General features: G+C 42.5%; 1 protein-coding gene across 4 annotated transcripts in view; it reads right to left on the reverse strand.

Annotated features, from left to right (window-relative positions):
* Positions 1–994: 994 nt before the first annotated feature.
* The window catches only part of Znf608 (zinc finger protein 608), a 109,022-nt gene continuing 96,658 nt past the window's right edge, over positions 995–13,358 (reverse strand). For 3 of the 4 annotated variants that reach the window (XM_029546724.1, XM_029546725.1, XM_021214273.2), the window contains 6 exons: positions 10,410–12,864; positions 8,431–8,848; positions 7,666–7,838; positions 5,052–5,205; positions 2,764–2,845; positions 995–2,025 (listed from right to left, as the gene is read on the reverse strand). In XM_029546724.1, coding sequence (XP_029402584.1) covers positions 2,019–2,025; positions 2,764–2,845; positions 5,052–5,205; positions 7,666–7,838; positions 8,431–8,848; positions 10,410–12,864 — 3,289 coding nt within the window. In that variant the 3' untranslated portion in view covers positions 995–2,018. Of the gene's footprint in view, positions 2,026–2,759; positions 2,846–5,051; positions 5,206–7,665; positions 7,839–8,430; positions 8,849–10,409; positions 12,865–13,358 lie in introns of those variants that run through there. The other variant, XM_029546726.1, reaches the window with a different exon arrangement.

Here is a 13,358-nt window from a genome sequence, read left to right on the forward strand (position 1 = left end):
CACCCCCCACTCCCCAAATTCACACGAACCCCCTTCTCAGCAATTTAGTGACATTGTACCAGCCTTATAAACTCCTGCAAATCCTCGACGTGTCCCCCACTCATCCTATCAGACAGCCAACTATGTGCATGAACTTTATTGTATGTTTGCACCGTCTACTGGGAGATACAAGCGCCACGCGGATGGGAATTTCTGTCTGTTTTGTTCATTGCAATACATGCCAGCTTAGGATAGTGTGGGGGCTCAGTAGGCAGAAAGAGCTGAGAAAAGGTGAAATTTGAGATGAAATATCGATATATGTCAGTGACAACTAGCTGACTTTTTAATCCTTTTGTTTGTTAGTTTTTTTTTTCCCCCCCCAAGACAGGGTTTCTTTGTGTTACCTTGGGGCTGTTCCAAACTCAAATATGTAGACTAGGCTGGTCTTGAACTCACAGAGATACACTTGCCTCTACCTCCTGAGTGCTAGGATTAAAGGCATTGCCACCACACCTTGCTTAGCTGAGTTTTTTATATGTTCTGTCTACTGTCCACATGTCACAAGACTTAGATGTTTAGGCCAGGCATGGTGATACATGGCTTTGATATGAACATTTGGGAGGGGGCAGAGGCAGGAGGATCTCTATGAGATCCAGCACAGCTGGGATGATGTAAAGAGACCAAGTTTTAAGAAATAAACCAAACACACACACACACACACACACACACACACACAAGATTAGATGTTTAGCATACTGTTGGAGTGCTATGTGTCCATGTTTAGAATAGTCCTGTAGTTCTCCTCATATTTATAGAATTGAACCTGGCATTTGGTTGTTATATATCATTTTATCATGTATGAAAAGTTAGTATCTGTGTAGTGTTGCATTACGTGTTTATAGTATAAAGAAATTCTCCTCTGAAAGTTAGACTCACTCCCAGCCAGCGAGAAGTAACATCAGACACACAAGAAACCATTATTAAAAAAAAAAAAAAAACCAAAACCTTTTTAATTCTGATTGCCAAATTATTTAAGGCAGGTATAAAAAGGAAAGCATTCAATATACATTTTACATAAAATAAACTAGATTACAGCATAAAACAAGTAACCAGGCAATGGCATTAAAATCCTTCTCTTCTAAAACTGGATAATTGTAAACATTAAAGAAAAAAAAAAAAAAAAAAAAAAAAAAAAAAAAAAAAAAAAAAAAAAAAAAAAAAAAGACCGCAGGGCTATTCAAGTAAGAGAGAGATCGCAGATGTCTCTGGTAGGCAGGCTATTGGGTAATCTGCCATTCAAGATTATCAAAAAATGACACCTCATTATTCACAGATGCTCATTATTTCCCCATCTTAAATTTTTACATCATATATACAACACAGTTTTTGTGGTTCTGGCAACCCCATGCCTTCCAAAAGTATTTATTTCCACAATAAACAAGTACAAAGAATGACCACGGGGACATTTTTACACTGATGCATCTTTAAGAGGAGCCACCAATTAGACATCTAAATTGTACCAAGTGTCATCATCACAGTTGGCCTTTCTGAGGGGTTTTATGGGAGAGAGATGAAGGATATGCAAGGTTCAGGCACACTGATACAGAACATTATTTATTTACAATTTAAAAGGAAAAGAATGTAAGCAGCCTATTGTGGCTAACACTTTCAACATGACAAATGCATTTTTTTTCTTTTTTAATTTCCTTTACTGAGTGGTTTGCAACTTGGCAGCAGACCCTGTGTGTGCGAGCCTGGTTACTGTTACAAAAAAGTAAAGAATATATATATATATATATGTATATATATATATGTGTATATATACAGATATGTATACGTATATATATACATATATATAAAACAGAAGTTTAATTACAGCAACATTTGTTACTCTGTGATAAAATCTGTAATTTACAAAATGAAATGACTGGTTTTTGCCTGCCATTAAGGCATTTCAAATTAACACCATGGAACTGATGTCTATATAAAGCGCTTCCCCATGTGAGCCAGTCACATGACACCGGACACTTCCGATTCTGTTATTCTCTGCAAAAGAAGAACACACCTTAGCAACCATTCTGTCAACAATGGACAGGAACTACATAAAAACAGTGACCCTGAGCGTCTTCCTTTATAGGCAGTTCTGTTTCCTTCCTGGAATTCCCCGGGAAATGAAGAAACACAAAGTGATAAGCTACATTTTTAGGGAGCGTTAAAAAATTTTATATTGATAATCTGGGTTTTTTTTTTTTTTAATTTATTTTTCTTCTCAGGATAGCTTTCAGGGTAACTTAGAACACAAGAGAAACGAAGGTTCCCTTGGTAACTCATTTCTTCATGTGTAATGTTGATTTTAAGTATCATAAAATGAAAAGCTTTGTGTCCTGATATTTTATTTTATAGAACTGAGACTAGAACCTAGGACCTTAGGCATTCTGGTCAAATGCTAAACCACTGAACTACCCCACGAATATATGTTAACAACAGTGTAGGGTTGGCCTTTTCTTAACCTAAGGACAATTACCCTTATCTTAGACTTAAAAAACAAACAAACAAACAACAACAACAACAAAACCATTTCTTTACAGATGTACATCACATTTATAGAATGGGGCTCATGGAATCAAAGTCCTGTGTGAAACATCTTGTCATAGCATGTTCATTCATTACAGCAAAATCAAACTCAGGTGCCAAGTTTCTCATCTGCAAAGCCTATATTCTCTTCCTTGATACCATTAGCCCATCTCTGCCAGAAAACTAATTCCAGGTGTCAGGAATATTTACCTTCTCTGTGCAGGAAACATTCCAGAAGCAGATGCCTGGGCAGCCACCTGCTGAGAGGCAACTAGGGCAGCAGAGGCCAAGCCTAGTGGGAGGAAAGCACAGGGTTTCCGTGACATTGGAAAAGAGTGGACAAAGGCCCAGTGGTCAAGGGCACAGAACCAGTAGCAATGATTTGTCCTTCGCCAAACACACGCATGAAATGTTTTGTGCAGTAAAGACAGATTACAAACCACTCGTGTAGCCCGTATCTACTTCATTACTGAGTTCTGGCTGGCTTTCTTAAGAGCTACTCAGAGGATAACCACCTTCTATCTTACTGGCTCTGTATGGTCCTAAGGAGTTTCATGTATTCCTGAACAGGAAACTCAAGACAAATAATAGGTACCACCCAGCTAGCAACAGGAAGCAGAAGTCACAGTGAATTAGAGAAGCAACATGCTATTTGGTTTAGAAAACTTTTTTTTTTTAAAGATTTATTTATTTATTATATGTAATTATACTGTAGCTGTCTTCAGACACCCCAGAAGAGGGAGTCAGATCTTGTTACGGATGGTTATGAGCCACCATGTGGTTGCTGGGATTTGAACTCCGGACCTTTGGAAGAGCAGTCAGGTGCTCTTACCCACTGAGCCATCTCACCAGCCCTGGTTTAGAAAACTTTTATGATGACTTTTATCACTGCAACATTATTCTCCAGTGACTTAAACACGTTGCATTCCATAAAGCACATGAGATAAAGCTATCAAAATTGAATAAATAAATAAACAAACAAGCCTGCCCTTTAAGTCTACATGGTCTTAGAACAATGGTCTCAATCTGTAAGGCTAATAAGGGAGCAGAGACCTGAACAGCCACACAGAGAAAAAAAGTATTTGAATCCCCACAGAAAAACTTGTTCAGGGAAATAGACATGGGAGTGCATGCCAATAATTCCAGAGGTACAGTTCAAGGCCAGCCTCAGATATTTTTTTTTTCCAGAGATAACTTGAGACATTACAGTAACACTAAAAAAAAAAAAAAAAAAAAAAGACATACTTATTGTGCTCACATAAACCATCCATCTTTACATCTGTGATGTGTTAGAATAGAATGCATGTCCTTCTCTGGTTCTCTTCACACTTGGTGATTTGGGAGATTAATCTATTCACCTGACTATCTATCTATTTTTCTATCATTATCTATCAAATATAATTTGATAATTTGATAGATAATAGATAATTTGATAATAATTTGATAGATAATAGATAACCTATCTATTATCTATCAAATTATGTATCTATCATATCATTATTTGCTTTCTTTTAGCATCAAGTAACAAAGGAATAATTTAAAAAGTACAATTCTTTTATATTTCCTGCATTTGGAAGCATTTTCCAACATTGTCTTGCTAAGTTCGTCGGCTAATGCTATGGCTGAATTGCCCCAGATCTTGCTAAGATCCCATGTTGAGACCCAAATTCTCAATTTGAGTGTGTTTGGACTCAGGAGCTTATACAGAAGTAGTTAAACTAAAATGAGTTCCTGAGGGCTCATTTTGATCTGACAGGCTTAATGTTCTTGTAGGAACTGATTCCAGAACTCTGCTGTGTGCTATGAACAAAGATAGTAGGAAACCCCTCCCTGTTGCTAGTAAGAGAGTCCTCACCAGAAAGGGCTTGGTATAATGTGCACCAGGCTCTCCAGCTACAACTTTCAAAACTTTAACAAAATAAAGATAGCTAATAAAGAAGGGTCTGAGGTAATAGAAATGGGGACAGGTAAGATGTGATTGCCTTGCGTATTTTGAATAAGCTCTCTCCTCTCCTCAGCTTTAGTGAAAGTGTCACATCAGCGAAAGGAAGAGAAGCAGGTTTCAGCCGAGTTATGAAATGTTAGACCTGACCATACTGGTTACTCACATGGGGAAAAGGCCATTTAAAAGGAGTAGAGGTATCAGAGTAAATGGTCTCACCAAAGCCACCTACCATGGCTCTCTCTTTTCCCTACAATATCCCCGAAGTAGCTATCTGATCTTCAGGGTGTTATATTTGATACCCTAGACACCAGCTACCACCCTCAGTTTGTGAGATAACATCTCCCAGTGACAATTATTAAGTGGTAGACACTCTGTGTCTCAGTAGAATACAAACAGCCTTAGTTGTGTCTTCCAGGAACACTAGGAAATAAGTGTTAGGAATCACCCCTACCACCAGTGTTAGTCCAAGTTCAGTATTTTTATTTTTAAATACTGACAGTCATAGCCACTGTTTGCCAAAACAGAATTGCACCAATGTGATGAGACTGCTGACCTTGAAAAGGGTCGTATTGACCAGGGATGAGAGGGTAGCCCATGCCAACATGGGTGTGATGGTGTGTGTGCAGGTGCCGCTGGCTGAAGGGGGAGTGGCGATCCCGTTCCCGCTCTGCTTCCCGTTCTCGCTCCGTGGAAGCCTTCTCCACAGGCTGAAAAGAGAAACGCTCTCCTTTAAGGTGCTGACATACAAACATCAGAAATACCAAAACACCTTTTGTCCTCTATCCATAGTATTTTATTCAGGTCATTGAGTAGATATAGACTTAAAATCCTATACCAATGGAAGAAAACTTCAAAAGATAGGCATTTGATTTAAAAGAGCCAAAGCTAACAATAGAGAACCTCCCAAAGTAATCTAAATGGTACCAATATTTTCTGCAAATATTTCTTTAAAATTTTCTCAAGATTCACTACTTAAAATGGCTATTTAGAAGCCATTTGGTGTCTTTCAGAAACATTTTTTTAATATATGAAATTTTTAAAGGATTTTCTGAGACTATTTTTAAAGGTTAAGTTTTCTAATTATACCTTTATACTTTGTAAAAGAAGTTTATCTCATGATTTTTTTTTTTAAAAAAAAGTATTCATTGTGGTCAGACATAATCCTCCAATGGCAGAGGCAGAGGCAGAGGCAGAGGCAGAGGCAGAGGCAGAGGCAGAGGCAGAGGCAGAGGCAGAGGCAGAGGCGCAGAGGATCCAGCCTGTTCTACAAAGTGAGTTCCAGGGCTATACTGAGGAGAAAAAAAAAAAAAAAAAAACTGTCTCAAAGATTAAAACCCAACAAAGAATTCATTGTGTTCTTACAAAGATCCACACCCAAATTCAAACAGTAATATACAATATTTATGCTGCACACATATTTTAATCACTTTATAATTCTCCTGACTGTATGTGTGAGCCCCACTTGTGCGACTTAGCTAGCCTGGATCAACAGTTTTATGAAGGAAACTGGCACACTAAGAGTATTAAGACTGGTTTAATTGCCATTATCCCCTCAACAGAGCAGTATGAGAACTCTCATGTGATGCTTTTGTTGTAGTAGATTCTTGGAGGTAATCTGGGGATGACTAAAAATACAAAGATGAATGTAGGTTTATAGGCAAAAATCTGTGTCATCACTTTATAAAGTGAGCATCTTCAGATTTGGTACTCCCAAGAGGTTCAGGAACCAATTGCTTGCACACTCAAGGGTGGGCAGAATCAGCAGGAGAGCACTGCCCTGCCCGCAGTCCAGATTCTTCAATTCTGAAAAGTTACCACAAATTCTACATCTTCCACATCAGAGAGGATTAAGGACAGTGTTTCTCAATCACATTTCTCCCTTTTAGAACCTAGCTCTCCTTCCCCCCTCGGGGCTCTCAGTGGAACAACTCTGCGTGCACTGAAAGGAAAATTTACAGAAAAAGGATCGGGTTTGGATCATCACCTTTTCTAGTTTCTCGGTAGTGGTTATGTTCGCCCTGTGGACACCCCATCTTATTCATCTCACCCCCTTTCTTTTCTACCCAGTTACTATGGCTTTTCTTTGGTCTCTTTATAAACAGTATTTAGGACTAGCAGTTGCCACTTCTCTGGGAGTGCGTCTTTCACAGAGATGCATTTCTTGTAACCTTTCTGCGGAACGATGGAGACAGGATAATGCGTCAAGGCCAGTAGGCAGCAGATGCAGCCTTTATTCCTTTGCCATGTGACTTAGGCTCGAGTGTCTGTATAAAGTTAATGGTAATGGTGTGTCATGAACTCTCAGCATTGCTTCACTCGAGCTTCCTCAGTATGGAACATGTGAATACCATGGTCATCAGAAGGATCTGAAACTCGAGTGTCTACTGTGGTTAGGTGAGCACAGGGGACAGAGGTGACATTTGTCTTGTCACCGCACGAGAAGCTAGCTGGACTGTCTTGATTGAACTCATTTTTCTACCAACCACTGTCACATAATTGTGGGCTACATTTGCTATTGTCTACTGTCTTAAAAGGAAGCAAGTCTTTCCATTTGTGGGGGAAAAAAAAATTGAGCTTTGAAAGTTGTTTCTGAAGAAAACGTATTTTAGGTTTGTTTGGATTTGTTTTGTTTTGTTTTCATTCGTGTCTTCATTGATGTTTCTTTTTCAGGCTAGGGATGTTGCCTTGGCACATGATAGGCAAGCACCCTACCACCGAGCTACATCCCCATCCTTAAGAAGGCATTTAGCAAAAGTTCAACTTGTCCAATAGGTTAAAAGTTTGTGGCCTCTAAACTGCTTAGTAACAAGGGTGGTATAAACTAAACCTCCAGCGTTTCTTTTCCTAATGTTTTAACATTTACACTATTTTGTACAAGTCACTATAACTTTAAATTTCTCCCTAACACATCTCCTGGGTAGGCAAAGAACACCACAGTTTTGCAATAGAAAATCTCCCAGTTCCCACAAAGGCTTCAATGACATTTTCCCCCCTCCTGTGTGCCACATCTTATATTTCAACATCCCATTCTCTATGTATTGGAATAGAACAGCATCCTGAAATGCCAGCTGGGTTTCCAAACCATTTCTCTTTCAAGACTGTTCTGTTTCTTGTCTCCCTCCCCCCACCAAACATGGCCTTTTAACTACCAACAAAAGGAGGCTTACAGCAGGGGACTTGCTGCGGTACTGGCTGGCGTGATGCTGGAGTAGGTCCAGGGCTTTGGCTTCGCTGGCTGTTTTTGTGTTGATGCTGGGACTGGTATTGACTTTCTCTGCCTCTTCTCTCCCAGACATCTTTCCATAAACAGGATAATGAAATCCTGGAGAGAGATAGGCTCCTGCAGATAAACAACAAATGTCACAACATGTTACAGGCTACATCTTAAAAACAACAACAACAACAAATCGGCTGGAACATGTGATTTTTTTGGGGGGGTACAAATCCGACCTCCTAAAATAAGGGGTTACATACATTAAGAATGGGGTGCATGATTATTTATCTGTGTCTAGGTTCTCTGATTTTCTTCTCTGGTTAATTCATCATGGTGAACGGAGGATGTAAACAGAATTGAGCTTATAGCTACTTCATCCATTTATGTGTCCACTTAAGTGAAAAAAAACAGTAACTATAATGATTATGACAGTAAGTGCTTAGAATATTTCCACAGGCAATAAAGTATCTGTCAGTCTAAACATCTATAGCAAGCCATCAGAAGGTGTGGAGGCTAGAGCCCGAGGACTCTTGACATTTCATTACAAAATATAAAAATCTCACATTAAATCAGTTTGGTCTTTGGTACTCTAAGCAGCCTTAAAAACAAGCCAAACCAAAAGTCACTCGTGAAGCTTCTAATTCATCTCCAGTTGTTAATAGCTATCATTTGAACACTGCCTCTTCCCGCCAATGTAGTTAGAACCCACAACACGTACCAGGGTAACTGTGCATTAAGACAGGAGAGACAGCCCGGTATGCAGGGTGGCTGGGGTCATACATCTGTGGGTAAGGATAAGCATGCAAGTACTGTATGTAGGACTGGTGCTGACTCATGGGTGAGGACACGGCCACTCGTGTCCCACGAGAGTCCTTCCAGTTCACCGGCGTCTTCCGATCATCATTCTTTAGCTTGCTTTCCTCCACCGACTGAGAATCAGGTCGCTTGCCCTCTTTGGGCTCCTCTTTGATGTTTGTTAACGACACAGGAAGGCTGGGCACGCCACTTTCTTTGTTAGGAGTCTTCCTTGGACTGTCCTCTTTCAATTTCTTTTCTCTGTCAAGTTCTTCTGGCTTTTGTTGGTCCAGGTACTTGGGCTGGTAGACATAATGGTGCCATGTCCTTGACTCTGGATCCTGGTTTGAAAATAAAGATCTGTCTTAATATGTCATCATCTGCAAAACAAACCTGTTCATTTACATGACAGCAGTATTTATTGTCATTTCATTCCAAGTGAACACGTGCTGTTCAGCCTACTATGAAAGAAAAAAATATAATATCTGAGGTAGGTGTTAGCATCAGTCCTTGTACCACAGGCTAAACCAATGCTTTTATAGTTCAGCCAATGTCAAGGTCACCTGGCAGCTGGGTTGAAGGGCCTTAGATAATAACATCCTCAGAGATATTTAATTCAGTCTATATTTTCCTTTTGTTATCTCACACAGGTAAGGGAGGGTTTTAAAAAATTTACCTCAAGCTAACGGTAAAAACTTTAAGCAATTACTACAGTTATCAACACCAATTAGGCAAAAATAAACTCTTGGCTTCCTAACACATTTTCTTCACTGACTACAGCTGAGGGTCTCACTATGCTGGCTCGCATCTCATTAATATGTTAATGTTAACATCTTGAATCAAAACCCCAAATATCAAACCCATGGCATGTATTATGGTTTACTTATTAGAAAGCAAACCCATTCATGGGCCTTTTAAATTGCCTTGTTCTCCAGTAACCCTGGGAGACAACAGTTGATTTAGAGCTATGGCGGGCACGGGACTGAGGCGTGAAACCCTCCTCATGACTCGGCCCACTCATGGTGTAACTTCACAGAGGGTTCAGGTCTTGACTGAGGATTTGAAGTTGGCCTTCAATCCCAACACTGGCCGGAAACATAGCAGTTAAGAACTCTTGTTCTGACTCACTAGGGGCAAATACTAGGGTGTAGTAAAGTTGGGGTGATGGTGCTGGGGAATACCAGAATTCTGCTCACAGGGCAGCAGGGAGCGAAGGTGGCAGAACTAGCTATGTGTCTGGTTTTATGGTGACTGCACTTCAAGTGTACTCAGCCTGGGTGGAGGAACTGTCCTGGGAACTGTCACCTGCAGCTCTTGACTCCTTATAAAGCCACAACTCAAGAGTTCTACTTTGGGTTCGAAACAGAACATAAAACAGAAATCCAGACATCTCAGACCTCTTTGTAAGAGATATCGGGTGCTCAAACTTCATTAGATTAAATGATGAATGGGAAGTAGGAACGCAGTGACCCAGGTTTAAAAATCTTAAAAGGCACTGATTTTATATCTAGATCTAGATCTAGATATAGATATATCCAAGTGTTTCAGAGACAGGACACGAAATCTCAAAATTTGAGAGACTTCCGAGGCCCTTTAGTGAAATGCCTTCGTCTCTGGCTCATGAAGAAATCAAGAGTCCCCCTCAGAATTACTCTTAGGTAACACACAGCTGCAGGGTGCATGCCCAGAGATCCCTTAGCTACACACCATGGCCTCAGTGAGTCCTGGACATTTTAGAGTTGTCCAGGAACTCCTGAGGATCGTATTTCTCAAGGGAAGAGGGAAACCCCCTGACGACGGTTTCCTCCCAGTGCCTAGATGTCTAAACAAGATCAAGCCCAAGACATGTGTACAACTCAGACTGCTCCCTGTCTGTGGGGGGGCCACACTCCACAATCTTACTTGTTTAAATCTCGAGGTTGGGTCTACACCTGTCTGCTTCATAGAGTCCATGACAGACTTCATTTCTACAGCCTCCTTAATAAGCTGGTGGTTTTCCATCTGCTTAGCTTTGAAGCTGTCGGCCTGAAGCTGCTGCTGGTGACTGGAGAGAAGCTGTGATTTACCTGTCTCCTCAGTTTTATTAGGCACTGATGGCCCTAGTTTAGAATGGTTTTTGTTAGGCTCCGGGGTAGAGGGAGCTTTTGAGATAGTGGCTGTTGGCATGTTTTTCTGTTTATTGTCTTCCTTGCCCAGTTCTTTCAAGGGGAGTTCAGCCTTTCTTTCACAGTCTCCTCTCCCACTCTGGGCCATTTTCTGCTCTGCCAGCCTCTGGTCCTCATAGTACTTCTCATACTGCTGTCTGTAGGCAGGGCTGGTGGCCATCAGGGATTTCTGGTCCATATAGAGCCCGTAGGCATACTGGCCATAATAAAGTGACTGAGCCAGGGCAGGGTGTCTCTGTGTGATGACTGACTGGTGCTGAGGCTGCAGGGGTGCAGAAGTATGGTCCACTTTCTTGGACTCCAACTGCTCCGCCTTGTCTTTCTTCTCTGCATCTTCCTCTGACTCCTTCTTGATCTTCATGCCCTGCGTGCTTCCACCGTTCCCAGCTGCTGGGGCACCAACCTGTCCGGGGTGCATGTAACTCGGAGAATAGTAAGGCTCATAGCCATGGTAATAGGGAGAATGGGACTCTTTCAGCTGAGATGGCTGTGCCGAAGTGGAAGGATGCCCTTTCACAACACCATCCTTGTTAGAAAAGGTATCTGATGGGGAACTGGCCTTTGACCTCATGCCCTCTGACCTGCTGTCAGAACCGCCATCATCTGCAGCATCTGATATGTCCGAATAGGCGGGACTGCTGGTCTTAGCTGTTGCGCTCTCAGCCCCATTCTGGGTCAACACATGCAGTGGTGCCATGGGTGCTTGCCCATTCACCAGGGTACTGCATTCCATGCGTGAGGCACTCCCGATGGAAGGGCTGGGGGCATTGTCCGTGAACGTGTAAACCTTATCGGCCTCAGCTTTGATGCTGGCCATGCGGCTCTCCTGAGACTCTGACAATCCATTAGCCAGCCCTTCACTCTTACCGAGATGGTCCTTTAAAAAATGCCCAGACAAATCCTTGCTAGCCGCCTTGGTTTCCTCCAGCTTCCCCAGCTTAGCATCCATTTTGGGACCTCCAGTCTCTTTCCCTTCTTTGTCCTTGAGCTTTCGCTTCTCCTTTTTCTTTCTGTCTTTGAGTGACACCAGAGCTGGGTTCACGGTGATGGGCTCCCCCATAATTGTGGGCTTTGGTTGAATAGGTTTCAATGGAGGGCTCTTTGGTGTAGCCTGGACCACAGTGGTTGTGAGGGAGGGCAATCCAGGTATGGTCCCTGTGGTGGTGGATGTGAAGGCTGCAGTCGGTATAGCAATCAGCTGTGGGGGCGTGGGGGCAGGGGCGGGGGCGATGGGGCGGGCACTTTTCAGTTTTGAGAGGTTTTTGTCCATTTTGCAATTGTTTGCTTTTTTGCCCTTTTCTTTATCCCCCAAACTTTTCTTGTCAATCAGTCCTTCCGCTTCCAGTTTGGGCATTTCCGCCGTTAGACTACTATCTGCGGCTGAACAAATGTCTAAGGTGGCCGTCATGTTGGAGATGACCGGAAGGTTGTTCAGTTCGTTGTTAAGGCCCCTCTTCTTGCCAGAATTTTTCCCAGTTTTTGAACCTATAATAGGACCTGGGCCATTGCTCACGTGCTCTCTCTTTCCCTTGGGTGTCCCAGGGGGGTTCCCAGCTCCGGGGGACCCAGGTGCTTTCGCCTGGTCGTATGATGACACACTTGTGCTTGACTCGTTGCATTCGAGGGCCACGTTACTCAAGGATTCCTCACAGTCTGAGATCTTGTCCTCGCTATCCGGCTCGAACTCTAGTTTGTTTTCCGGGTCTAAGTGCGCATGTGCCTGATGGTACCTCAGGCCGTTTATGTGCTTGTATTTTTTGTTGCAGTTTGGGTGGGGACAATCAATTAACACTGGAGAGGAGCAGCCTTGGTCCAAAAAAGTAGTCTCTGGCTTCCCCTGCGGAGTGGTCGGGGTGCTTCTGGAATTCGTGCGCACTCGCTTCCCAGGCTTACTGTCCTCAGAGCTTGAGTTCAGATCCAGCTCCATTGGGGGCTTGTTCTTCCTTTTGTTGGTTGAGGAAGGGCTGGCTTTTATGTCCTCTGCAGCACAGTTTGGGGGTGTCCTTCGTCCGCTGGCATTGAGGCTGCCACGCCTCCCTTTCCCATTGGCTCCCCCTCTGTTCTTGCTCTGCAGCCCTCTGGACTCTGTGAAGCTGACCTCGGAGCCCGGGGCAGCCGCGGCAGACCTCGCTCTCTTCCCTCTGCCCCGGCCCCCTCGCATCTCCAGGTCACTTGTTGGTGATTCGCAAAACCTAGGAAAGCAAGTAAATAGGTGGGTCATAATGAGCATCTCTGAAAGAGCCAGGTAGGATCTCAGGGACACAAGGTAGCAAAGAGCATCCATAGCCCTGGCTGCTTGAGGGTGAAGTGCAGCCAAGGGAAGACCAGTCTCTGTACTGGTACATCAGCCCAGTGCTAGGCTACCCGGTGGATTATGTTGTTCATCCACAGAGACTCAAAGAAAAGCAGCTCAGAGAGCTAGCTTTCAACTAGTTCAAATCCCCATTTAAAAGAGAGGGAGGGAGAGAGAGGAGAAGAAGAAGAAGAAGAAGAAGAAGAAGAAGAAGAAGAAGAAGAAGAAGAAGAAGAAGAAGAAGAAGAAGAAGAAGAAGAAGAAGGATGTTCATCACAAGCAACACTACAACACTATTTGGTCATATATTCCTCCAGGTTCTATTACCAGTATCTATCAAATATACCCCTTACTCCTCTCTTACAGAAGATGAGATGAAATCAGTGCAGAATA

The sequence above is a fragment of the Mus pahari genome, chromosome 15 (genome assembly GCF_900095145.1).
Source record: "Mus pahari chromosome 15, PAHARI_EIJ_v1.1, whole genome shotgun sequence".
In the NCBI taxonomy this organism is placed as follows: Eukaryota; Metazoa; Chordata; class Mammalia; order Rodentia; family Muridae; genus Mus; species Mus pahari.